Source organism: Peromyscus californicus, unplaced genomic scaffold, assembly GCF_007827085.1.
Source record: "Peromyscus californicus insignis strain IS unplaced genomic scaffold, ASM782708v3 Scaffold_3__1_contigs__length_106647218, whole genome shotgun sequence".
In the NCBI taxonomy this organism is placed as follows: domain Eukaryota; kingdom Metazoa; phylum Chordata; class Mammalia; order Rodentia; family Cricetidae; genus Peromyscus; species Peromyscus californicus.
The window spans coordinates 1,548,102-1,573,056 of NW_026294551.1; the positions used below are offsets into that span (position 1 = coordinate 1,548,102).

At 53.1% G+C, this 24,955-nt stretch overlaps 4 protein-coding genes across 12 annotated transcripts; 2 read left to right on the top strand and 2 right to left on the bottom strand.

Moving 5' to 3' along the window:
* The first annotated feature begins 88 nt into the window (after nucleotides 1-88).
* Sirt7 (sirtuin 7) lies at nucleotides 89-5,454 on the top strand. Of its 3 annotated transcripts, XR_008222197.1 has the most exons (11): nucleotides 89-221; nucleotides 288-425; nucleotides 508-612; nucleotides 1,780-1,850; nucleotides 1,943-2,015; nucleotides 2,792-2,890; nucleotides 2,963-3,199; nucleotides 3,320-3,400; nucleotides 3,573-3,679; nucleotides 4,050-4,135; nucleotides 4,778-4,892. XR_008222197.1 is itself a non-coding variant. In XM_052756139.1 (10 exons), the coding sequence occupies exons 1-10, from the start codon at nucleotides 126-128 to the stop codon at nucleotides 4,977-4,979; spliced, it is 1,209 nt and encodes a 402-aa protein (XP_052612099.1). In that variant the 5' UTR covers nucleotides 89-125; the 3' UTR covers nucleotides 4,980-5,454. The 3 variants fall into 3 exon arrangements, 2 of the variants coding, with proteins under 2 accessions (XP_052612099.1, XP_052612100.1); XM_052756139.1 differs by lacking the exon at nucleotides 4,050-4,135 and having other exon boundaries at nucleotides 4,778-5,454; XM_052756140.1 differs by lacking the exons at nucleotides 508-612; nucleotides 4,050-4,135 and having other exon boundaries at nucleotides 288-429; nucleotides 1,784-1,850; nucleotides 4,778-5,454.
* Nucleotides 5,455-5,944: 490 nt separating this feature from the next.
* Pcyt2 (phosphate cytidylyltransferase 2, ethanolamine) lies at nucleotides 5,945-13,718 on the top strand. Of its 6 annotated transcripts, none has more exons than XM_052755904.1 (14): nucleotides 5,948-6,102; nucleotides 8,098-8,186; nucleotides 8,661-8,822; nucleotides 9,327-9,393; nucleotides 10,011-10,095; nucleotides 10,300-10,344; nucleotides 10,667-10,720; nucleotides 11,164-11,302; nucleotides 11,724-11,806; nucleotides 12,088-12,165; nucleotides 12,423-12,488; nucleotides 12,610-12,675; nucleotides 12,825-12,913; nucleotides 12,998-13,718. In XM_052755904.1, exons 1-14 carry the CDS (start codon nucleotides 6,014-6,016, stop codon nucleotides 13,098-13,100), a joined length of 1,215 nt encoding a protein of 404 aa, XP_052611864.1. In that variant the 5' UTR covers nucleotides 5,948-6,013; the 3' UTR covers nucleotides 13,101-13,718. The 6 variants fall into 6 exon arrangements, with proteins under 6 accessions (XP_052611869.1, XP_052611867.1, XP_052611868.1 ...); XM_052755906.1 differs by having other exon boundaries at nucleotides 5,986-6,102; nucleotides 8,661-8,793; XM_052755909.1 differs by lacking the exon at nucleotides 12,998-13,718 and having other exon boundaries at nucleotides 5,945-6,102; nucleotides 12,817-12,888.
* Nucleotides 13,719-15,254: 1,536 nt separating this feature from the next.
* On the bottom strand, nucleotides 15,255-18,758 carry Npb (neuropeptide B). Its single transcript, XM_052755911.1, has 2 exons — nucleotides 15,629-18,758; nucleotides 15,255-15,553 (listed from the first exon to the last, which is right to left on the bottom strand). The coding sequence occupies exons 1-2, from the start codon at nucleotides 15,863-15,865 to the stop codon at nucleotides 15,419-15,421; spliced, it is 372 nt and encodes a 123-aa protein (XP_052611871.1). The 5' UTR covers nucleotides 15,866-18,758; the 3' UTR covers nucleotides 15,255-15,418.
* Nucleotides 18,759-18,877: 119 nt separating this feature from the next.
* Anapc11 (anaphase promoting complex subunit 11) lies at nucleotides 18,878-24,850 on the bottom strand. Of its 2 annotated transcripts, none has more exons than XM_052755913.1 (3): nucleotides 24,728-24,850; nucleotides 24,043-24,169; nucleotides 18,878-19,258 (listed from the first exon to the last, which is right to left on the bottom strand). In XM_052755913.1, the coding sequence occupies exons 2-3, from the start codon at nucleotides 24,149-24,151 to the stop codon at nucleotides 19,113-19,115; spliced, it is 255 nt and encodes an 84-aa protein (XP_052611873.1). In that variant the 5' UTR covers nucleotides 24,152-24,169; nucleotides 24,728-24,850; the 3' UTR covers nucleotides 18,878-19,112. The 2 variants fall into 2 exon arrangements, with proteins under 2 accessions (XP_052611873.1, XP_052611874.1); XM_052755914.1 differs by having other exon boundaries at nucleotides 24,623-24,734.
* Between the last annotated feature and the right edge of the window lie 105 nt (nucleotides 24,851-24,955).

Sequence of the window (24,955 nt, forward strand, 5' to 3'; positions counted from 1 at the left end):
GGGGAGGGGAAACAAGGGTGGGAAGGTTGAGCCGGAAGGGGCGGGGGTGGGTCGGGCGCGCGCATGCGTCTCTGTGGCTGCCGGGCGAGGCGGAAGCGGAAGCCGGAAGCGCAGTCCCGGGAGCGATGGCAGCCGGTGGCGGTCTGAGCCGCTCGGAGCGCAAGGCGGCCGAGCGGGTCCGGAGGCTGCGAGAGGAGCAGCAGCGGGAGCGCCTCCGCCAGGTAGGCTACCGTCGTGCCCGCGGCCGTGCCCGCGCGTGCAGTCGCTCATCGGCCGCTCGTCCGCAGGTGTCACGCATTCTGAGGAAGGCGGCTGCAGAGCGCAGCGCGGAGGAGGGCCGGCTTCTGGCCGAGAGCGAGGATCTGGTGACCGAGCTGCAGGGTCGGAGCCGGCGGCGTGAGGGCCTCAAGCGGCGCCAAGAGGAGGCGAGTCGCGGGCGGCGGGTGGCGGGCGGTGGGCTGTAGGTGGCGGGCTGCGGCCCGTGTGACCGGCCCCGGCTCCTGTCAGGTGTGTGATGACCCAGAGGAACTGCGGAGGAAGGTCCGCGAACTGGCGGGAGCTGTCCGGAATGCCAAACACTTAGTGGTCTACACAGGCGCTGGGATCAGCACGGTAGGCGAGGGCCTGCGGGCTGGGTCGGGTGTGGGGCGCCCCCTTCTGGGACACAGACTTGGGCTGCACGGTGCTGGAGTTTGGTAACTACCCAAGTTCAGTCACCTTTGAAGCAGCTCCAAGGTGTCCTCTTTTCTCAGACCCGAAACAACTCTAGATTTAAGATTTAACTAAGGCAAGCGCAGCGGGGTGGCACAAGCCTTTAATCCTAGCACTTTGGAAGCAGGCGGTTCTTTGTAAGTTCAAGGCCAACCTGGTCTACATAGGAAGTTCCAGGACAGCCAGGACGACGTAGAGACCTTGTCTTTAAAATGGTAATGGAGTGGCATTGAGTAGGGTTCTGCAGGGAAATTTGGGGATGAGAAGCGTGACAGACAGACAGCAGTGGCCAGTAGCAGTGTAAGGAACATTTACTGCTCTAACTCTTAGACATCCGGGACATAAGCATTTGGGACCTTCAGAGCCATGTGATGATCCATCCAGTTATGACTTTACAGCAGTGATGTCACCTCTACAGATCTGGTGACAACTAAGTACCATGTGCAGCTTGTAAATGTGGTCTGAGCACCATTTGAGGTTCTTGCCCTTAATGTATTGGGATTACTGGTCAGGGTGGGTACCTCTCTGAGCTTAAGCAGCAGTGAGGATACAGGGCTTCCCCAGCCAGGATCCAAAGACTCTTAGATCCTATTTGCTTTCTGTTTCTCGTGGAAATTTAACTAACGCTTATCTCATCTTAGAGGCTTTTATATGTATGCTAAGTTGGAATGAAAACTGTTCAGAGCCCCAGGATATAAGTATTTGGACAGAGGTGCGCTCCCTCCTGGGGTTTACTATTTGCCAAACATGACTTGAAAACACTAAGACCTTCAGTGTTTGAGACAGATGTGGACATAGCTGCTCACTGCTAGAAAGGACCCTGAAGTAGGGCAGGGTTCTGAGGAGTGTGGAAGGGTGAGCTGGCCTAGACAGGACAGGAAAGTCATAAGCATAGATGGAAAGAGACATCCTTGGGTCCATTCTACTTGGGGATCAGACAGGTCAGCAGTGGACGGAACAGACACTAGTCTATCGGCAAATCTAGACTGTGACATGCCCTATATGGGGTATTCTGCAGTACCTGGTGACTCCCTTCCATTAGACTTCTCTTTTTGTCCAATTGTACAGGCAGCTTCCATCCCAGATTATCGGGGCCCTAATGGGGTATGGACACTGCTTCAGAAAGGAAGAAGTGTGAGGTGAGCATCTCGCAGTTTTCTCACATGGTTAGGCACCAGCTGCACCTGCGTGGTACAGCTCTTTCTCCTCCCTTTTCTCTTCTATCCTTCAGTGCTGCTGACCTAAGTGAAGCAGAGCCTACGCTCACCCACATGAGCATCACCCGTTTGCATGAGCAAAAGCTGGTAAGAGCCCAGAGCTGCACCTCGGTGCCCAGTCGGTCCTGTGACAAACAGTCCCAGGAGCCCAGAGCTGCACCTCGGTGCCCAGTCGGTCCTGTGACAAACAGTCCCAGGAGCCCAGAGCTGCACCTCGGTGCCCAGTCGGTCCTGTGACAAACAGTCCCAGGAGCCCAGAGCTGCACCTCGGTGCCCAGTCGGTCCTGTGACAAACAGTCCCAGGAGCCCAGAGCTGCACCTCGGTGCCCAGTCGGTCCTGTGACAAACAGTCCCAGGAGCTCAGACTCCTGTCTGGTCCCTGCTGTGCTTTCTTCCCAAGAAGAAAGAGTAGCGCCTGTCCTGAAAGCTTGCAGCTTTCCATTCGATTTCTTTTGTGTCATTGGCAGGGGTGGGGTTGGGGGCGGGGGACCTTTAGACAACATCTTAGCTACAGTGGAGGTTTGTCAGAAACCTCCAGAGATCTGCTGAGCAAGTAGGGAAAGGGATCTGCCTAGGCTCTTGCGGGACCTGAAAGTGAATGACCTAAGAGGGTACTGATCCAGTGCCCCAAGCTGCTGCCCACCTTGCAAGGGCAGCACAGATGCTTTCTCTCCTGGATGTTCCCAGTGTATCAGAGCTAGTAGGGGAGAACTTGGCTCCTTCCTACCACAGGGCCCTCCTGGTTACAGTTGCCTCTTTGTTTTGGGAACCTTGGCCCTTGGCCAGACTGGGCTCAGGATAATTTCACTGCCACAGGGTGCTTCCTCCGTCCCCTACTGACTGCCACCCTGTTCTGTTTCCAGGTGCAGCATGTGGTGTCTCAGAACTGTGACGGGCTCCATCTGCGCAGCGGGCTGCCACGGACTGCCATCTCAGAGCTCCATGGGAATATGTATATAGAAGTGAGCAGTACCAGAGGGACGCAGGGCCTGGGTGACAGGCAAATCTCACTCACTGTGTCCTCTCATCCTCAGGTCTGCACTTCCTGCATCCCTAATAGGGAATATGTACGAGTGTTTGATGTGACAGAGCGTACTGCCCTTCACCGACACCAGACTGGCCGGACCTGCCATAAGTGTGGGACTCAGCTACGGGACACCATTGTGCACTTTGGGGAGAGGGGGACATTAGGGCAGCCTCTGAACTGGGAGGCGGCGACCGAAGCTGCTAGTAAAGCAGACACGATCCTGTGTTTAGGGTCCAGCTTGAAGGTACGTGCTGACAGCACCATTAACTCATAGTGAGTTGAACCCAGAACTATTAGTGGGCATTAGATTTGCTGTCTTAGTTTTCACCCTTGTACTGTGTGTTGTGTCTGTCCATTCCCACAGGTACTAAAGAAGTATCCTCGCCTCTGGTGCATGACGAAGCCTCCAAGCCGGCGGCCCAAACTCTACATTGTGAACTTGCAGGTAACATGGGTGCTTAGAGCTTCCTCCTTCTACCTGGGTCTTAGATCAGAGGAGCCAGGGAAATGTGCCTTGTTTGTACATCCTGGAAGCCTTGTACAGGTCTATCTATGTTCCTGGAGAGGGCTGACCCAAAAGGTGGGAAGTTACTCTCATCTGCCTTTCTTATCTTCAGTGGACCCCAAAGGATGACTGGGCTGCTTTGAAGCTTCATGGGAAATGCGATGATGTAATGCAGCTCCTCATGGATGAACTGGGCCTGGAGATCCCTGTCTACAACCGGTGAGTGGGTGCAGCGTGACTCCACTATGTCTGTCTTCTGTGAGCCTCCGGAGGGACTGGCTGAGGCGAGGCTCCGCCACATGTGTGCACTCTTCCACCCTGACCCTGGAGTGGTGCCCGAACCTCTGTGAGGAGGGGGGTCTGCCAGTGTGTTCTGGGGGATGTTTCCCCACGGATCTCTTGCAGCCTGGGTGGACAACTGTGAGGGGTGAGAACTGTGCAACTGTGGTCAGACAGAATCTGTGTCCTTGGTTTTGGGATATTTGGGGAAAGCTTAATCAAATTGCCTTAATACAGAATTTGTGATAATTTAGACTTGGTGTGTATTTTGAGTGAAAAGTTTACACTTTCTTTCTCTGTGAATTTTCAGGGTCTTATAGGGGAAATCAGTAACTTCTTTTAATCAAAGGGTTCAAGAAATTAAGGATCCCTTCACCTCTGGGCCTGGCAATTCTTGTATGTTATGTTTGTGGTGTTCTGTGACGTGGGCCTATCCTGTGCTGTACTGTTTTTTGTTGTTATTGTTGGTTTGTTTTCTTGTCTTTTTTTTTTTAACATTAAGTTAGCTCATTTTTTTAAATCAGTGCTTATCTTTATCTTACGTTTATAATATGTGGTTCTGCATCTCAATCAGATACATGATTTCTTCATGGTGTAGTCTGTAGGCCATGCCTCCCTAGCCAACTGGCCTTCACTCCCATCCCTGTCATGCAGTCTGGGAAGGGGAAAGGGTCTGGTCCACCTGCCCCCATCCATACAAGTGAAAGGTGGGGCCCAGAGTGGCTAGCAACTTCTCCTTGGAGATGGCGCCATCCTGCAGCTAGCACTAGCCCTCCTTTGTGTGTGGAGCCCACTAATGATGGGCGAGACACTGAAGAGGCCAGCTAGGGCTGCTGCTGGCCTTCGAGTTGCCACCCAAGCAGATCATCCCCTGCAGCTCTTCCATAGCTCGGTGACACTGCAGCTGCTGTAGGCAGAGCCCAGCCACCACTGAGGCACGAGGGAAGGGGTCGGAGACAGCTGGCCTCAGACGGCCTTCCCGGGAGGGCTGTGACTGAGAGTCTCAGACTTGTCTGATGCTGCTTCTCTTTCTGTTAGGTGGCAAGACCCCATTTTCTCCTTGGCAACTCCCCTCCGTGCTGGTGAAGAAGGCAGCCACAGCAGGAAGTCGCTGTGCAGAAGCAGAGAAGCAGCCGCACCTGGGGACCAGAGCGCCCCGCTCAGCTCGGCTCCCCCCATCCGAGGAGGCTGGTTTGGTAGGGGCTGTGCCAAACGTGCAAAAAGGAAGAAAGCGGCATAGCCAGGCGCTGGCAGAACAGTTGGCACTTTGCAGACGGCTTTGAGTCTTGTTCAGGGGCCTGTGTCACCGTGAAGGCTGCAGTGCCCCACAGGACCTAGTAGGAAGAACTCTTGCGGGTGACATTTCACGGTGACGTTTTCTTAGCCATTTGCCCTTGTGGGAAGCCTCCCTTGCACTGTTGTGGTTGCCCCAAATGGGCTTGACTTTCAAGGACATCCCTCCCATCCACTCCTGTACAAAGGTGGCAGCAAGGCCTTTGTGAAAACAGCTCCGGTCTTTCCCGGCCTGGCCAGCAGAGGAGCCCACCACTGCCTTACCTCACTCTCCAGGCTAGTCTCAGGGCCTCCCTATTTCTACTACTTAACTACTAAAAGTGTTCACTTTATAGAAACCTTTTTCTGTGTTGAGTATGCGGCACAGGGGCGGATCTAAGCCTCCAGTCTGAGCAAGTCTTATTAAACATCTCTCTACTGCCTTGGTGTCCCAATGACTGCTACATGCACCACGGAGGATCTGAAAACGTCCGAGGGCCAGCTACACCCGAGGGGGTGGTGGGGAGTGGCGCACGCCTTTAATCCCAGCACTCAGGAGGCAGAGGCAGGCAGATCTCTGTGAGTTCGAGGCCAGCCTGGTCTACAGCGCTAGTTCCAGGATAGCCAGAGCTGTTGCACAGAGAAACCCTGCCCCAAAAAACAAATAACCCAGCCCCTAGGAATGCTTAAGGCGTGGGGGCGAACCGAGCCCGCGCTCTGGCGGTACTAGCCTGTTCCCTTTGGACACCAGGACCTGGAGGGATTTCTACAGGACATCCCCTAGGAGGCGTACCCTGCTTGGGCTAGGGCCTGCGACACAGACCATTGGCCGCGCCTCTTGGGCGGAGGGGCGGGGCCCGGCCAGGGGCGGGGCCTGGCGGGACGCACTCAATTGGCCGCGACAGGCGGGTGAGACCCGCGTGAGCACGCGCGAGCGTCGGGGGCGGGGCTGAGGTACTGCGAGTCGCGGGAGCTACCCGGTCTTACGGGTCCTGTGGTGCCATGATCCGGAACGGGCACGGGGAGGCCGGCGCTGCTGGGCGGAGGGTCCCGGCGGGCCAGCGCGCAGTGCGGGTGTGGTGCGATGGCTGGTGAGTGGGCCGGCGGCGAGGGGCGGGCGGTCACCCCGGGGTCACGCACCGGCAGTTGGCGGATCCCCAGTCTTCTGAGGCCGCACGAGGCAATCTAGCCTCCGGTCACCTAGGAGTGTAGCGTGCAGACGCAGGTGCATCGGGCAGTGCGCTCCCCGAACACCGGAAATGCGGCCGTCCGCCCGCGGGAGTCATTACCCAGGTTACCCGAGCTGGAAGGCCGTGGGCTTCTCTGGCAAGTCAGCCCGTGACGCTGCTGTTAGAAAGTCGTGGAACTGTCAACAAGCCTTTCTATAATTTACCGCCCTCGGCCCTTCGTCGTGCCTACCCCTGGTGGATGAGAAGAGATGCGCAATGGTCACTAGGGTCCCTCAGGAGATATGGAGGGGGAGTGGACTGGACTTCGTGCGTTTCTTGTTTGTTTTTGGTTTGGTGGGTCCTGAGGGTGCGATCCATAGCCTTGTACATGCTAGGAAAGTGCTCCACCACTGAACTACAACTTCAGCCCCCTTATGCTCTGGCACCTGAGTCACCAGCAGTGGCTTTGACTTCGTGTCAGTGGACTATGACCTTGGCCCAGCCACAATACTGTACCATAATCCCTGATGCAGACTCTGACCTCTGATCTTGCCCAGCCTGTCTAGTGGGCACAAGGGTGGCCCAGAATTACCGTGGTGCCTGAGCCTGTCAGGGTTGTCTGTTTTCCTGCCTCCACTCTGTGTACTGTGTGGCTATACGGGGCTGCTCAGGTCACCTGATGACACCCGACTAGAGTTCTGGAGGAAACTGAACAGAGACTGTGGCCCAGCATTGGCCCATGGAGAAGGATACAAGTGGTCCCAGTGTACACTGGTACACCCTCAGTGCCTAGCATGTTGCTGGGTTCTGGGTAGCTTTGACCTTGACAGTGTAGTCAGGGTCAGACCTAGATTTGAGGATAAAAGCTCCAGAACCAGGTGACAGGCACTTGTTCTCTCAGAGAGCTAAGCCAGGCCATGTGGATGGGGGTGGGGAACTGTCTGCTTGACTCCAGTAGAATGGAGTCTGCTCCTAACTCAGGACTGTTTACTTTTCTTGTTTCAAAGTTTGAGTGTGGCTTGTCAATCTGGGGATATAATTCTTGCTTAGGGTGCAAGAAATCCCACGTTCAAATCCTGGACAAGCTCTTCTATTTTGTGGGCTGGGGATGTAGCTCAATTGGTAAAATGCTTGCCTGGTATGTACAAAGTCCTGCATTTATTCCCTGGCATCCAAATAGAAGGGTTTTGGTGGTAATCCCAGCAGGTGGAGTCAGGAGGGTCAGGAGTTCAAGGTCATTCTTGGCTACACAGTGAGTCTGAGGAAAGCATGGGCTACCTGAAATCTTATCTTCTGAAAAAAGAACAGATCCAGGCCAGGCGGTGATGGCGCACGCCTTTAATCCCAGCGCTTGGGAGGCAGAGCTCTGTGAGTTCCAGGCCAGTCTACAGAGCAAGACCCAGGACAGGCACCAAAACTACACAGGGAAACCCTTTCTCAAAAATCCAAAAAAAAAACAGAGCCAGGCAGAGGTGTCACAGGCCTTTAATCCCAGCACTCGAGGCAGAGGCAGGTGGATCTAGTCTACAAAGTGAGTTCCGGGACAGAGAAGCCCTATCTGGGGTTGGGGGTGGGGGGTAGAGAAGAACAAAAGTAGCAGCTTGAAATGGCTACACATCTGCCAGTGAACAACTGTCTGGAACTCACCAGCTCTCTGGACTTACCAGGCCTTGTCCCTGACTTTGCCACTGTTGCTAGACCTGGTACTGACTGAGTCCTCCCTAAGTCCAGTATGTAGGGTATGGACGACTGAGAGCCAGCTCTCCCTCTGTAGGCCCAACACCCGGGGGTTTGGTTTAATAACCCCCATAGGGGCTTCCCAGGGGGCTTCCAAAGACCAAAGCTGTGTCCTGCACAAGGCCCCCAGTTTCCTGCCAAGATTAGTACAGGACCTGACTGTCCTGTCTGTCCTCACAGCTATGACATGGTGCATTATGGCCACTCCAATCAGCTGCGCCAGGCACGGGCCATGGGGGACTACCTCATCGTGGGTGTGCATACGGATGGTAAGGTGTGGGTTGCTGTGCCTGGGACCTGCTCTAACTGACCAGGCTTGCAAGGCAGTGGGGGTGGCAGAATGATCCCATATCCTTCCCCAGAGCATAGTGGGGACTCAAAGTTCAGTCAGTAAGCCAGCCTGGTGCCAGCTATAGAGAGCTGTGGCAGCACTGGACAGTTTCCTCAGCTGTGTTGTCCACCCTTACCCTGGTTTCTGAGACCAGAAGAGACTGATGGCTTTTCGTGGTTATAGGCCATCCTTGTTAACTAGCAGATGCCCTGAGCACACAATGCTGGCTAGAGGACAGTGCTGTTTCCATGGGGTCCCGCCTTGTGGGCTGCAGCCAGCGGAAATGAACCGCTGCATACCATTGCACTTGAGTGGTTATTCCCGCTGGGCTTTGTGATAGACTCCTAAGGACCGGGCTTTGAGCTGGACATCAATTGTCTTGTTTTGTCCTTTTTCTTTTCTCTGTCCCTAGAGGAAATTGCCAAGCATAAGGGGCCCCCAGTGTTTACCCAGGAGGAGAGGTACAAGATGGTACAGGCCATCAAGTGGGTGGATGAGGTGGTACCCGCTGCTCCCTACGTCACCACACTGGAGACACTGGACAAGTACAACTGTGACTTCTGTGTTCATGGCAGTGAGTGGGTGGGGCCTGGAGATGGGGGCTGGGCTCAATCAGACCAGTTGACAGCTGACAGCATCTCAGAGATAGAGGGTTCCTCATCCTATGCAGATACAAGAACGCTCTGGGTCCATTCCCCAGAGCAACGGCACAAATGAAAGGGTGGTTCTGGTCCCACGGGTGCTCTGAGCTAAGGATCCTTGTTTATGAGCCCAGTGTGATGGCGCATACATATCATCCTAGTACTGGGGAGGCTGAACAGGGACGTTAAATGTTCCAGGTCAGGTGGGTGATAGTGGTGCAAGCCTTTAACCCCAGCACTTGGGAGGCAGAGGTAGGCAGATCTCTGAGTTGCCTGGTCTGCAAAGCAAGTTCCAGGACAGCCAGGGCTGCACAGAGAAATCCTGTCTCGAAAAACAAAACAAAAGTTCCAGGACAGCCTGGGCTACATAGCAAGATCCTCTCTCTCTCTCAAAACAACTAAAAACAAATCCTTTTCTGTGTGCATGTCACCCCTAGATGACATCACGTTGACAGTAGATGGCCGAGATACCTATGAGGAAGTGAAGCAGGCTGGGAGGTACAGGTAGGTCCCGTGATACTCAAGTGGATCCCTTCCTAGCTCTCATTACTGCTTTGAAGTAGCCTGCAAGGCATTTGGGCCCACAGTTGGGACTGGAAGATACAGGAAGGAATGCTTGTGGGGGTGACCTTTGTGACCTGGTGACCTTTGTGTGACCCGCCAGAGCTTTGCACAAATGGCAACATTCTTGGCCACCACTGTTGTAGGGCATCCATAGACTCAGTAATGTCGCTGGTGCCCCTGGAGCACTGGCTTTTTATTTTAGTGAACTGTAATTTAAAGAGCCTTCTGTGGCTAGTGGTTCCTACAGAAGACAGAGCAGCCTGGAATTCCCTTAGCAGAGCATGTATAGCAGGGTATAGGGCCCTGGGTGTAAGAGAGGCCAGACGGTACAATGTCAGAATGGGAACCAGAGCTGTTGTGTCCCAGATCTGGCCTGCCTACTCCCTGGTGCTACATTGAGTAGCTGAATCACTGATATGGGCCCCTTGTTCCTGCCCCAGTCTGGTTTTCTGTTGGGGGGGACTGGGTTAGGGTCGTGTCCCTCAGGTGGGTTCCGCCTATAGCAGAGCCTCAGGAGTGTATCCTGGATGAAAACCTCCACCTTACCTCTGCCCCAGAGAGTGCAAACGCACCCAGGGTGTGTCCACCACAGACCTCGTGGGTCGCATGCTGCTGGTGACCAAGGCCCACCATAGCAGCCAGGTGAGTCCAAAGGAATGGGGTCTGGGACATGGTCCTTGGGTTGAGGACACAGAGGGAGGGAGGGACCACCTCCTAACCACCCTCGGGTCTATCCTGTTTCTCTCCCTGACCATCCTGTCACTGGGCTCTGGGGCTGTGGTGTGCTGGTCCCAGGGTTGGCAGTCAGGAGGGCACGGTCCCTTAGTCTCTTGCCCTTGTGTGCAGGAGATGTCCTCCGAGTATCGGGAATATGCTGACAGTTTTGGCAAGGTGAGTACAGCCTGGCTGCAGAGGCCACTCTGGAAATACAGCTGACATTTGACTAGCCACCACACAGCACTCCCCATCCACCCACCTTAGGCTTCCCATGGGGAAAGGTTGACCCAGAGCTTCATTCACTGTCTGCCCTCCTCCCTCTCTTTCCCAGTGCTGACCAGGTACTGACCGCCAGGCTTGGCCAGCTAGTGGATGCTGGGAGGGAGGACAGGCAAGAGGTGGCCAGTCCCAGCAGCCACTTCTTGGAGGAGGAACAAGGACTGCCCACCTACAGGTGGCATCTAACCAAATGGCCTGGCCCTCTCTCCCTTTGTAGCCCCCTCACCCGACACCTGCCGGGGACACACTTTCCTCAGAAGTCTCCTCCCAGGTGACCAGATGGTGGCCTCAGGGTGCCGGGTCCCTCAGAGGGCTGTGTCTGCTGGCCACTGGGCTCTGCGCCTGCTCCTGGTCCTGGTGCTGTGTTGCCAGGCAGAGCTGGTGTTGACTGCAGTATCTGCTGTGGCCACCGGGTGGAACCACAGTCCTGCTAGCTACAGTGGTCCTGCTTGGCCTTACCATGGTGTGTCCCTGCCCCTGCCCCAAGTGCCTGCCTGGACAGAGCCCATAGCCAGCGTGCTGCTGGGTTATTCGCAGGCTGGGGTTGGGGGGGAGTCCAGCCTCTAATGCTCTTTGTACATGCTCCCATCACCCACACCTATGACAGGGGCACAGGGAACCCTGGGCTCAGAAGAATGGCCCTGGGGAGGGTGCTGGGTGAGGGGCACACATAGAGGCCTCTACCGCTGACTGGTTCCTTCTCTTGGCTAATAGTGTCCTGGGGGGCAGAACCCCTGGACAGGGGTGTCCCAGTTTCTACAGACATCCCAGAAGATCATCCAGTTTGCTTCTGGGAAGGAGCCCCAGCCTGGGGAGACAGTCATCTACGTGGCCGGTGCCTTTGACCTGTTCCGTATCCTCTTAGGGCTTCTGCTGCCCCACATTCATGCCACAGAGTGGAACCCATAGACTCCAAGGCTCCAGGGTTGAGCTGGGTTGTAGTGGGTATAACCCTCATCAGGGAAAATGGCATGGAGTCCCTTGGGTACATGCTGTTGAGGACAGAGGACAGAGCCCCTCCCTAGCCCATTACTGCTGCCTCTTCCCCCCGCTACCCCCCTTGGGTTGGGGATGGAACCCAGGGTTCTGTATCTGAAACAACTGATCTACTGCTGAGCTACAATCCCAGGTCTTGCTTTTTTGAGACAGAATATTCCTGTGTAGTCCAGGCTGACCTAGAACTTGCAATGCTCCTGCCTCCACCATGCAAGTACTGGGTTTACAGGAAAACACCATCATACACAGCTAGTTACTGCTTCTTAATCCGGATATAGACATCGGGCACGTGGACTTCCTAGAGAAGGTGCATAAGCTAGCCAAGAGGCCCTACATCATCGCCGGCCTACACTTTGACCAGGTCTCTGCCTTTCTGCTTGCTTGCTTCTCAGCACCCCATCAGCTGATGGGCCATGGGATCCCTCAAGGGGCCTCGCTGGGGTCAGTGTTGGGCACAGGTGGCCTCTGAAGGAGTGAGGCTCCAGGTGTCTAGTGAAGGCAAGCATGGTTCTCTTCTGGAGTCCAGGACAGCCCTGCCTAGGGTGTTCCTGTGAGAGGGGGTACCTCTCCCAGCTTCTGCCCAGGAAGGCCAGCTGGGAGGGAGGGCACTGTTCACTAGCTGAGCCAAACTCCTGGCCCTAGGAAGTAAACCGATACAAGGGCAAGAACTACCCCATCATGAACCTGCACGAGCGGACTCTCAGTGTGCTGGCCTGCCGGGTGAGTGGGCTGGGAGCAATGTTTTCCCTGAGCCAGGGCAGGGGCATCCACCTGCCCGGTAAGGGGGGTGGAGGGTGGCTGGGCCCTATTGGTGCAGTTTTTCCCCTGCTGAGGAGTCTGAGGATTCCCTTTGCCCACTGACCCCTGCCATGTTGCCCCATCCCAGCTGGCTCCCCTGGGGCCTTCTCTGCCACCCTCTACCCCTGGCTTGCCAGAAATGAGGACTGAGTGAGTTGCTTTACTGCCTGTCTCTGCAGTATGTTTCAGAAGTGGTGATTGGGGCACCATACTCGGTCACAGCAGAGCTCCTGAGTCACTTCAAGGTGAGGCTTCTCTCTAGCTGAGCAGAACATGATGCCAAGGTTCGAGGACCCTGCCTGGGTGGTTGTCAGTGGTGGCATAGCTTCTCTGAGGAGGCCTCCTGACCCTGCTTCCTCCCCCCAGGTGGACCTAGTATGTCATGGGAAGACAGAAATTGTACCTGACAGGGATGGCTCTGACCCCTACCAGGTGGGTTGCCCCGGCCTGGGCTGCCTCTGGGAAGCAGGAACAACCATCCTCACTGGTATTGGCCTCCCATGGGTGGAGGGGCACCCGGGGTTGTTTTTGTAGTCAGGAGGTTTCTCACCCTCCTCTTCTCTTTGCATTGAGGCCTCCAGGAACCCAAGAGAAGAGGAATCTTCCGTCAGATCGACAGTGGTAGCGACCTCACTACAGACCTGATTGTGCAAAGGATTATCAAAAACAGGTGTGTTTCCCACCCACTCTGACTGGGTTGGCAGTGGGCAACTCCCAGTATTGGAAAGGCCCAGTTTATACCTGTCTGGCCCAGGTTGGAGTACGAAGCCCGGAATCAGAAGAAGGAAGCCAAGGAATTGGCCTTTCTGGAGGCCATGAGGCAGCAGGGGGCACAGCCTGCAGGGGAGACTGACTAGCTTCTGACCTGGAGGATATCGCTCATGCCCTTGCCCTGTGCCCATCTCTTCTCTCCCTGCCCTGCTCTGCTCCTGTGTCTTGGTGTCAGCTCACACAGTTCCAAAGGAAGCTGGCCTTGCTGGAGGGCGTTGTTCTGCCTGCCTGTGAGGGAGGCACTGTCTGTCTTACAATAGACTCAGTCCTGTCCACTGAGCTGCTCAGAGAGGGTGGCTAGCACAGGGAAGCAGCCCAGTGGACAGGATAAGCAGAGGGCACCTGTGACAGGAGGAGTGTTGCGATGTGTCCTTAGCATCCACAGTCCCAACTGCCACTGACCCAGTCTTGCCTGGGGACACCCCTCTGCCTGACTGGAAGCTGCATATCTGCCCACCCAGCTTTGGTGAAAGGTACAGAGGGATCACTTTGGGGACCTCTTGTTTTGTGTCACCCTACAAGTGGGTACCCTCTACTTTGGGGCACGTTCTAGCACCCCATTCCTGATTCCTAGAAGATGCACTTGCCCTGACGGCTGGGCCAGCTTGACTGTTCTCGGCACAGACTTCCTGGTCCTCATTTTGTACCTTGGTGGCTGATGTAAATCTCTTTGGCTCAACTGAATAAAGCCTAGTGGGACGTGCTCCGTGGGCTTCTAGCCCTGGGAAGAATCAGGAAACCCTTCTTCAGCAAGAATTGTTTTAAGAAAGGGAGAAAGATCCAGGCCAGGAAGTTGGGTGGCTTGTGCACATGCCTCTGGCTCTTCTATAGACCACAGGGTCTAGATCTTGGCACCCTAGCAGGTCTACTTGGAGTCCAGCAGTTGCTGAGGCTCCTAGAGCTGCCTCTTGGTGGTTGACTGTAGGGAGACTGGCTCAATGCTGAAGCAGCTGACAAGAATGGTGAAGCCCTGGCTCCTCCCAAACAAGGATTCTGGTGGTGCTTTCCTATCCCATGCCCGCCCTCTTCAATGCCGAAGCAGGTAGACCTGCCCTCTCTCCTCCCTTTGAGACAGGAGAGCCTTTGTAAATGTTTCAGACCTCGAGTCAGGATCTGGAGGAGAGGCACACATACTTCCAGCCTGGGTGGTGCTCAGCATTCCTCACCTCAACCCTACTGCCTACTAGGAATGGGGTGGTACCCACACTAGGATCCCTGAGCAGCCTCAGGTCAAGGAAGCCACCTGAGTGTGCTGCTCCTAGACTGGGGCTGGTCCTCAGAGGAACACTGCACAGACAGGTGTCTGTGTGCCACCCATGGCTCTGAGCGAGGTGTGGCTGGTGAGGGCACCATGGAGAAGAAGATGCCCTACACAGCAGGCTCAGGGCCTCTCAGACCAGAGCTCAGGGACTGGAGTCGGCACCTGGAAGTGTTTGCTTTGGGCTGGAGGGAAGGCAGGGCAAAAGGCAGCAGCCAGAGGCAGAGCTGGAGCCCGCTGCTCACTCGGTTTGTGACCCAGAATGTGTGAGGGGCTAGCCAGGCAGGTCACTGAGCCTGATAGTCCCTCTGGCCCTCAGGGCAGTGGGCATTTGGGGGAGGGTGGCCCGGATCTGTGAGGCCTGAAGGGAGGCCAGGCCAGACTTGTACCCAGCTTTGTGGGTGGGTCTAAGGGCTCCTGTGCGGTTAGTTATATCCTTGCTCTGGATCCGCATACCTTACTTCTTGTCCTCTTATTTGTTGAACACACAGTAGCTATGTGCTTAGTACTTCAAGGTCTTTTGGAGGGACTTTAAAGGGTGGCAGACAGACAAGGTTAGGGTTGGGAGCAGTAGGAATCCCAGAAGCAGGAGAGTCACCTAAGGTGAGGCAGGACCCAAAAAAGCAGGGCTTCCTAAAAGAACCTGTGAACTTGGACTGTTATGGGTGACTCTGAAAGACTTTGAGGGACAGGATGGTAGGGCCTGAGGATCCTCTGGGGGTTGCTTCCTCTGGACCTGCTAGGAACTGTCTATCCTCAGTGCCTGCTAATTAAGCAGAGGGTCACCTGTGGAGTGGGGGCGGGGTGGTGGGGCCTCTATACCTCTTTTGGCTTTGTGGAAGAGGGAAAGACCCAGCCTGGCCAGAGAAGGGCATGCTGTCGGGAAACCAAGCGGTGGCCCCGGGGCCTGCTCAGCCCATCACCCACTCACAGGAGCACTTCTCAGTGTCTGTGCTTACCTTCACCAGCAACCCTCAGCAGAGACAGCTTTGCTTCTTTATTCATTTAGCCATTTGATACGGAGCGTGATAGGGTTAGGGGGCCACAGGCGTCAACCCACATGACAGGGCCGGCGCTGCTTCAAGCATCGAGCAAGACTGGGCACGGGGGTCACCCACCACAGCCAGTCGAGGTTGGGGTTGGGGTTCAGGGTGTAGGCCGTTGGCATTCAGCCTCCTGCAGCGACAAGAAGACGTCCGCCTTACACTGGAAAGTCCCTGGGCTGTTGAATTGCCGCTGGCAGCTCTGCAGGTTCGGGGTCACCTCTTTGACACACAGGGCCTGGGTAGGCGGTGGAGGCTGAGGGCCCGCCCCTGCCCCACCAGCTCCCGCCACCCACCACCGGCTTGCACTCACAAGGCTCCTTAGGCTGGAGCGCATCTCCAAGCGTAGGGGTCCTGTTCCGACGGGGTGTGCTGAGGACTCGGGGCGTCGCGTGGACGGGAACCTGTGGAAGCTGGACAGTAGCCCCGCGGCGCGGCCCACCGAGTAGTGGTGGGGTCCCGCCGCAGGCTTGTACCACGCAAGGGCTGGCGGCAGGAGCGGCAAGAGCAGCGCCAGGGCTGCGGCCACCAGCGTCCCACACTGGGCCATGGAGCTGTGTGGCAGGGTCAGGGGAATGTGGCTGAAGTCTGTGAACCAGGCTGGGCTTTATATCTGCAGTGGGGGCGGGGACAGAGGCGGGGTGGGGGAGCAGCAGGGAAGAGCGGCAGTGGAGCACAGGCCGAGCACGGAGGATCTCTCACACCTCGCCAGGCCTGAATACTCATGTCACGGGTGGGCAGAGGGCCAATCTCTCCCTGCCCGAAATTGAACTGCCCTCTTAGGTCCAAGACTTACTGGCCAGAAGTATCAATGTCCGAGGGTGGGATGCGGGACTGTCTGAGGATTACTGACTACCGCTGTGATGAAACATCATAATCAAAAGCAACTTCAGGAGAAAAGGGTTTCATTTGGTTGACATATGCCCAGTCACAGTCTCCTGTGATAAGCCATGGCAGGAACTCAAACAGGGAACCTGGAAGCAGGAGCTGATGCACAGGCCATGGAGGAGTGCTGCTTACTGGCTGGCTTCTCGTGGCTTCCTCAGCCTGCTTTCTTACAGAACCCAGGACCACCCACGATGGGCTGGGCCCTCCCTGATCAATCATTAATTCAGAAATTTTTCACTGGCTATGGTGGCCCACGCCTTAAATCCCAGCACTTAAGAGGCAGAGGCAGGTGGATCTCTGTGAGTTTGAGGCCCGTCTACAAAGCACATACCAGGAAGCTAGGGCTGTTATACAGAGAAACCCTGGCTCAAAAAAAAAAAAAAAAAAAAAAGGAAATTTCCAGGCTGGAGAGATGACTCAGTGGTTAAAAAGCACTGGCTGCTCTTCCAGAGGACCCAAGTTCAATTCCCCAGCACCCACATGGCAGCTCACAACTGTCTGTAATTCCAGTTCCAGGGTATCATATGTCTTTTGGCCTCTGCAGGCATTGGGGAAATCCATGTGATGCACAGACATGCTTGCAGGCAAAACATATAAACACATAAAACAGAAATTATAATTTAAAAAAGAAAGAAAGAAAATGGCCTACAGGCCCGCCCACAGCTTGATCTTATGGAGGCATTTTCTCAATTGAGGTTCCCTCCTCTCGGATGACTCTAGCTTATGTCAAGTTAACATTAAACTAGCCAGCACAGCACAGGTCATGTGCCAGTCTCAACAACAGGGTCTCACTCTGTGACCCAGACTGGCCTTGAACTTGGGGAAAGTGACTCCTGTGTCATCTTCACAAGTGCCAGGCTGGACTCCTTTGTTTTGTGCTTATGGTGGAAGGTTCTGCTACCGGACTTGTCCTTTATGAGCAGGAAAAGTATCAAACTCAGGTTCCAACCTTCAGAAAGACCTGAGCAAACAACTCTAGACCCCAGGTCCTACCCACTCTGCCCCAGGGGGTTGTGGCTAGACTCCTCTGCCTGTACTTAGCGAACAGTGGTTCAAATACTGGACACAGGATGGAAATGTGTAAGAGACATGTGTTGTGTTGTGTGCAGGGGCCAGAACATTAGTAGGACAGAGTCCCTGGCCGGGCAGGCGGGTACAGGCTCATTAAAGAAGAGGGCATGGAGAAAGCCTATGGCATGAGCTTCCCACAGGACCTTCTGTTCCTGCCTGGGAGCACAAGCTGTAGTAATTGGATTCTATCAGGTGTCCTGACCTTTTTGGAGGAAACAGGTAGAAGGATAATGGAGAAGAAAAAAGGCAGGAGTCAGGGACCCCAGATGCAGGGAGGTACATGCCCAGGGTTTATGGTTTTCTGACCGCTAGAGAGACTGAGGATGTGAGATGGGTGGAGCTGACCCTGAGGACAGGACTAACTGAAACCCTGAGATCAGAGAGCACAAAGACCTAAGTGCTGAGGAACCCAGAGTGAAGCCTTGTAGCCTCAGAGGGAACTGAGGTGAGCCTGGGAAGATAAAAACCTCGTCAACAGGAAGATGCTTCACAGGATGACCCAAAATGATGAATTCCCCACAGAAGGTTCCTAGGAAAAGCACAGAGGCACTCCCAGAGAGTGAGCAGACTGGGGATGGAAAAAACAAGCTAAGATGGACCAGACCTGTCAGCCCAAGGAGCTCCAAATCCACAAATCTTGGCTTCCTCTCAGCTCTGGGTATCCCCAGGCTGAGTTACACTCCATCTCTACTCCTGATAGCTGGTGCCAGTTCCAGGACCAGAATGCTACAGATAACTGAGTGCTATCTATATGGAGTTACAGTCTCTCAGAAGCATAGATGTTTCATGTAGGAGTACCTCAAGGGCACCATACAGAGTGGACAGCAAGTCTCAGCCAACACACATGTAGATGACACAGATGGCCTTGAGCCCTGCCCCTGCTGGTCTACTCTCCAGGGTGTAGGGCACATGTGGTGTGCAAACGTGTTCACACTGGCAATGGTCACTGAGTCTATGGTCACTGAGTCTGTGTGAGGACAAGGTGACGAACTGACCAGGACTCCCAGCCTAAATTGGTTTCCACCCAGAAGCTTCCAGGCACCCTGAGGCTGGGCTATTGTTCCCCTAATGGCTGATAATCCCCAGCTGTAGGGAATAAAGGAGTGTCCGAAGGGCTGTCCTTCCCTAAGACACCAGAGGACCCACATCCTCCTACACCAAATCTGGCCCTCAGTCTGAGGAAAAGGCAAGGGACTCTGAACAGCTTGCTGCAGTATTCCCCGAAGATCATCTGGGCATGACCAGCACCTGCTTAGCTATCTCTTCCTCCAACCAAAATGGCTCCCGAAGGGTGGTTGCCAGCTTTGCTCAGCTAGGGCTGGGGATCGAGAGAGATCCTGGGGCTTCCGCCAGGTTAGGGCAGCTGATGGGCTATGTTCCCCCTGCCAGTCCTGTTGGCACAAATACACCCTAAGGTCTTTGCTCAGCTTGGCGCTGCCTTGTCTCTTCTATTTTCCTGTTTCTGAGTTGTGACTCATGTTATCATGGAGGCCTTGGCAGTTATTTCATCAAGATGTTTATTCAAGGGTTATTATTTAAGGGTTTTCATACCAAAACATGCTGCAGCTGAATCAATATGTCAAGAAAACAGGCAACAGAGGCCTCCAGCAAGGCTCAGAACTTTAATGAGTTTTACTTATTGAATAAAGTGTCAATGATGTGATGGGAAAAAACAAAAAACAAGTGAACCTTATTTCAGTCAAAAGGAACACATCCTTGTCCCCCGTACAGAACAAGGTCCCTGGGTACCACTGTGAGGAGGGGGTCTCAGGATCTGGTGAAGGGAAGGGGCCGAGCCTGGCATAGTGCTGGGAGAGGGACTGGGCACAGCACCGGCCTCACTCTTTGAACTTCCACTCTTGGCGACACATGGGGCAGTGCTGCTGCACTTGCTGCGCGTTCAGCCATTTGAGGATGCAGTGCATGTGGAAGCAGTGGGAGCACTGCCCCCACACCAGGGGGCAGTCATCGCCAGGCACCTTACCTGCAGGGGGGCCAGAGGGAAGAGGTTAGGAAGAGGAACCAGACAAGACACACAAGAGCATGTGACAAGCCAAGCAGGCACCTCCAGGATACTGGTAACTGCTCTAGCCCACAGGGAGAGCCTCTCACGTCTCCTATATCAGAGGAGATAAAAAGGAGGAGTGTGACCCAAATCATCCCCAGATATGGCCCACTGCATAAAAGATCTACAGAGACTCCCTCATTACCAAGGGAAGCCTTCTCAGAGCGGGGAGGTCTGGCCTGGTCCACTAGTTTCCAGTGCCTCCCTAACACCCTTCTGTGGAAAACTGACCTGTCACACCCAGAAGGTAACATTAAAATGGTCAAGGTGCCAAAGATTCACAACCTGAGTAGGTAACTCTTTGTCTTCAGAAAAGCCTCCTAGAACCTGGAAAGCTCTTTCCATGGACACCAGAGATCTACTGCACTACAAGGGCCTTAGGGACCTGGTGTTCCTGGGATAGCTACTGATGGGACTTGGTATCAGTATGTGTTATCTCACCTGAATCCTCAACTCTACCACCTCCATTCAAAGCCAGGGACACAGGCTGCAAGCACCCACTCTGCAAGCCTGAAAATGCTTCTTCCATGGAGAAAGCCCAATCAGAGATGGACAAAGTCCATATCATGATCAAATTAATCAGGGGCTATACAGATGGCTCAGCAGTTAGAGCACTTGCTGATCTTGCCGAGGACCCCAGATCCAGTTCCCAGCTTCCACATGGCAGCTCACAGCAATCTGTAACCCCAGTGCCAGGGAGGTCAACACCCTCTTCTGGTCTCCACAGACACTCATGTACGTGGTACAGAAGGACATTCAGGCAGACACCCATACACATACAATACAAATAGATAAATCTTTTTTTAAGTAAGATTTTAAAGCAAACAAAAGGGGAGACTGGGAGTGTAGCTCAGCTGGTAGAATGGTTGCCTGGCATGCACAAAGCCCTGCATTCTACCCCCAGCTTTGTATACCCGGATGATCCCAGCACTTAGCACTTGTGAGATGGAAGCAGGAGGTTCAGGAATTCAAAGCCATACTCGCTACATAAGGATTCTGAAGCCAACCTAAGATACAAGAAACATGAGACCCTGTTCAAACACAAGCAAACTGAAGAAGGTAGAGCACAGGGACCCCTTTAGGTCCTGTCCCACATCGGTATCAGCCCGAGTCCAAAGAGCTAAGCCTCACAGGACCCAATCTATCCTGGGGTACCAGCCCTATGTCTGTCACACTGTCAGCGCTACTGAGCCTTTCTTTCTTTCTTCTTTGTTTTGTGTTTCAATAGAGGGTTTCTCTGTGTAGCCCAGGCTGTCCTGGAACTCACTCTGACTTGCCTGCTTCTGCCTCCAGAGTGCTGGGATTAAAGGTGTGCGCACCACTGCTGGCTCCTAACTCAGCAGAACTCTGCTTGAAATCACTCCTGTCCAATTAGAGTTGGACCCAACTAGATCACCAACAAGGATCACTAGCTGGCTCATTTGTGGGTAGTCATTCGGAGGAAGGTGCTGCCTTGTTCTCAAGATGTCCCTACAGGCAGCAAGCCGGAGTACTTGATGAGCATGCTAGTGCACTGAGGATGATTCACTCAAGGATTTGTTAGTGCCTTGATGAAATTATTTTTTTAATTAAAACACCTCATGACAAGACTGCTTTACCTTAAAGCCCCCTGGGACCTGAAACAGATTTATTACAGGCCTTGGTAACTTAATTTCCACAGGAGTTTAATCCATGAGAAATCTGGTGCTTTATAGAATCTATCCAGAAAACACCGTGGGCCTGTCAAACACTTGGTACATTAAAGTCAACGTCCTCTCATTTAAACAGTCCACAAGTGGAACTAAGTCTCCCACTCTGCACAGCCAAAAGGCCCTGTTTTAAGAAAGCCTGAGTCTACTTCATACGGATGGACACTAAGTGCCTAGCCATCTAAAACGCTTTCTGATCAACCCTTTGTTACAGATCTAGCTGGGAAATCCAAGCTGTGTTCCGTGTGTGGGTCACTTATGCTCAGGTAAGAATGGGCAGCTCTGGGGCCAATGGAACCACCTTCAATCTACAGATTCCATGTCCACCCTTTGCCTGAAGGTGGGAATTGCTATAAAATTTCCTCAAAGTTTTTACAAAGTTAACAGTCTAATGTTATGAAGTCCTCTCCTCTTTATAGCTCTGCTAAATAAAGATCCTTCCAGGTTTGGTTAGAGATACCACACTTCAGGTAATCTGAGTCCTTTAATAATAATAGCCACTTTGCAGCACAGAAAGCTGGGACAGAAAACCTAACAGCAATCAGCAAAACAAAGGAAACATTTCTCACATTTATAGACTTCAGAGGGGAGAAGTTTCTAAGCCCAGGTGAGGAGTCTTGAGCCCAGCAGATCAGTGAAGGCACTATGTCTGATCCCCACAGGAGCAGCTTCTATGACATAACAGTAGCATCCTTGAGGATGCCTTAAGCAGTGATTTTGAAGAAATGAACAGTTGGGCTAGCCTGTAACTCTAGCTCTTCTGGAAGTCAAGGAAGGAGAACTCAAAGTTCAAGACAGAGTGAGTCTGAGACAACCCTGATCAACTCAGTAAAACCTGTCTCAAAACAAAACATAAAATGGGCTGGGAATACAGCTCAGTAGTAGAGAGCTTGAATAGCACATGAAAGGCCCCGTGTTCAATCCCCAGGGCCATCAAATAAGAAATGGATTGATTGATTTTGAAAGAGTATTCCTCCCCTGTAACCCTTCACACTCCTGGGAGTTCCTTCTCATTTTTCTTAATAAATCTACATTTGTGACAAGCAGTGGTAGCGCATGCCTTTAATCCCAGCACTCAGAAGCAAAGGCAGGCGGATCTCTGTGAGTTTGAGTCCAGCCTGGTCTACAGAGATATCTCCAGGACAGTCTAGGCTACATAAAAAAACCCTGTCTCAAAAACAACAACAACAACAATCTACATTTGTTCTGCTTAAAATAAAAGCTAGAACTGTGTGCTTGGTTACTAATCACAAATGCTATAGATAAAACTTAAATTAGAAAAATCAACAACTTCCTAAGAAACTCACAACTCGATGGGCAGTGGTGGTGCACGACTTTAATCCCAACACTTGGGGGGCAGAGACAGGCGGATCTTGGTGAGTTTGAGGCCAGTCTGGTCTACAGAGCAAATTCCAGGACAGCCAGGGCTACACAGAGAAATCTTGTCTTGGGGGGTAAAAAAGAGACAACTCACAATTCTTTGATTACATCAAGATGATTAACTCTTGGCTGATTAACTCATGTTGGGTGAGCCTGGAGGTACATGCTTTAATCCCAGCGCTCTGGAGGCAGAGGCAGGCAGATCTCTTTGACCTTGAGACCAGACTGGTCTACATAGTGAGTTTCAGGCTAGCCAGGGTTACATAATGAGATCCTGTCTCAAAACAAATAAATAAACAGATAAGATAGAATCTGCTTTCATTTCAATGTAATCAAACATTCCTACTTCATATAACATACTGGGGACATAGGAACAATTAAAAAAAAAACGTAAGAGCATTTGCATTCTGCAAAACACATTAAGATAATAAAATTCAAATGCCTTGAAAACAAAAAAAGAGTTAAAAAGAAACTATTTAGATCAAAGCGTTGAAAGACCAAGAATACTGAGATGTTGGGAATGTCTCAAACCCCAATACTAAGACATTTGGGAGCCAGGCAGTGGTGGCACACGCCTTTAATCCCAGCACTCGGGAGGCAGAGCTAGGCGGATCTCTGTGAGTTCAAGGCCAGCCTAGTCTACTGAGTTCCAGGACAGGCTCCAAAGCTACACAGAGAAACCCTGTCTCAAGGAAAGAAAAAAAAAAAAAAAAGACATTTGGGGGCAGATGTTTCAACAAGGATGCTAGAACAGCTTGTAAGACACATGGCTAAAGAGTGCTCCACAGTTTATAAGCATCTATCTAAAGTTTACAATACTGAAGCACAAAGGCCCAGCCAACATGACAATATGGTAACCATTGTCTGAGCTTCAATGTGCTGGGCATTTGGATTTTGAGAAAATCCAAACTGAAAGCACTATCTTGAGTAGTTAAGGGAATGACAGATTATCACTATGTAGCCCAGGCTGACTTCAAACTCAAGATCCCCTTGCCTCAGTCTCCCAAGTCCTGTTGTTATGGGTCTGAGGTCTGTTGCTACCATGCCCTGGCAAAAACAAGTGTTTTCGTTCGTTTGTTTTTCTCTCTGTTTTTCCAACAAAGTCTCCCTAGGTAGCCTCCAACTCAGAGATCCACCTGTTTCTGCTTCCAAATGCTGATATTACAGGTATTTGCCACCATGCTGGATAAGGTCTTTATACAAAAGTGGGTTGAAGCCGGGCGGTGGTGCGGAGGCCTTTAATCCCAGCACTTGGGAGGCAGAGCCAGGTGGATCTCTGTGAGTTCGAGGCCAGTTTTGTCTACAAAGTGAGTTCCAGGACAGGGTCCAAAAGCCACAAGAGAAACCCTGTCTTGAAAAAAACAAAACAAAAAACAAAAAGTGGGTTGAAGTATTATTCTGCTTACTTTCTGTCAACTTTCCTTCAGGAAATGGAAACTAAAACCCACAGTTTTGGTTTTGGTTTGCTTAGTTTTTTGATACAGGATTTCTGTGTAGCCCTGGCTGCCCTAGAACTTCCAGGCTGAACTCAATCTCAGAGATCCTCCTGCCTCTGCCTCCCTAGTGGCGGGAAACCCAGGGTTTTTAAGGCTGGTGGAGCATGCCCAAGTTCTGAGAGCACAGAGGGAGACTTACAGTCTGGACAACAGCCATTAAACGCCATCCTGCAGATGCCACAGTTCTCATCATTGGCTACCCAGAGCCAAGTGGCTACACCATTCCAGCACTTAATTTTCACCTTCATGGCAGCGGAGATGGTGACCTGAGGGGAGAGGATTACCTGGCTAAATTAGTCTGTAGTACCACAGCACTCGAGCATTTCAGTCGGGGAGCTGCGACAAGTGCCAGGCGCTTCAAAGGAGACCGGCTTCCAAGTTTTGTTTTGTCATGTATAAGGGTGTCTTTAGAGATCTGAACACACGTAGTGGGGCGAGGTGACGCACGCCTTTAATCCCGTCCCTCGGACCGCAGAAGCAGAGGGATCTGATTGAGTCAAGGTCAGCCCCGCGCCCCCAAGAACAACAACAACAACAACTTCTGCACCCATGACAAACATTTTAGTTTTCATTAACCATCAGTGCTTTGCTTTTCAATCTGAGAAGGGGAGAGTGACAGTCACTAACTTGCTAAATTACAGCTCGTTAAGAAACTATGCCTTCGAGCAAACAAAACCAAAAGCAGACCCTCAGCCCAGCCCATACCGCCAGGGCCGCACCTAAGGGACACAACCCGCGGACCGAACGCGACGCCGAGGAAACCCCGAGTCTTCCGGCCTCCGAGGGAGGGGAGCCCCGGCCCCGCCCACTCCTCGCCCTCGCACCTTCTCCACCTAATCACGAGGCGCCCCGCCCTTCCGTTGCTGCCGCGCGGGAAGGTATAAAAACGACCGTGCCGCGTCTGGCTGCTCAGAAACAGCGCCCGCCGCCTCCGGGAGCAGTACGCACGCGCCCGCCCGCTCCGCGCGCAGAGGGACCAATCAGTGGCGGCTTCAGGGCAGCGGCGCCGGAACGCCGGGGGAGGCGCAGGAAGTGACGCCGCAGCGTGCTGA

Bases quoted from the DNA above. Each gene is read 5' to 3' on its own strand.
- Sirt7 (XM_052756139.1), top strand. From the start codon at position 126: ATGGCAGCCGGTGGCGGTCTGAGCCGCTCGGAGCGCAAGGCGGCCGAG. The intron at 222-287 runs GTAGGCTACCGT...GCTCGTCCGCAG, and splicing joins AGCGGGAGCGCCTCCGCCAG to GTGTCACGCATTCTGAGGAA. The intron at 426-507 runs GCGAGTCGCGGG...GGCTCCTGTCAG, and splicing joins TCAAGCGGCGCCAAGAGGAG to GTGTGTGATGACCCAGAGGA.
- Pcyt2 (XM_052755904.1), top strand. From the start codon at position 6,014: ATGATCCGGAACGGGCACGGGGAGGCCGGCGCTGCTGGGCGGAGGGTC. The intron at 10,096-10,299 runs GTGAGTCCAAAG...CCTTGTGTGCAG, and splicing joins AGGCCCACCATAGCAGCCAG to GAGATGTCCTCCGAGTATCG. The intron at 12,489-12,609 runs GTGAGGCTTCTC...TCCTCCCCCCAG, and splicing joins AGCTCCTGAGTCACTTCAAG to GTGGACCTAGTATGTCATGG.
- Npb (XM_052755911.1), bottom strand. From the start codon at position 15,865: ATGGCCCAGTGTGGGACGCTGGTGGCCGCAGCCCTGGCGCTGCTCTTG. The intron at 15,554-15,628 runs GTGAGTGCAAGC...CCGCCTACCCAG, and splicing joins GCTCCAGCCTAAGGAGCCTT to GCCCTGTGTGTCAAAGAGGT.
- Anapc11 (XM_052755913.1), bottom strand. From the start codon at position 24,151: ATGAAGGTGAAAATTAAGTGCTGGAATGGTGTAGCCACTTGGCTCTGG. The intron at 19,259-24,042 runs GTAAGTCTCCCT...GCCCCCCTGCAG, and splicing joins TAATGGCTGTTGTCCAGACT to GTAAGGTGCCTGGCGATGAC.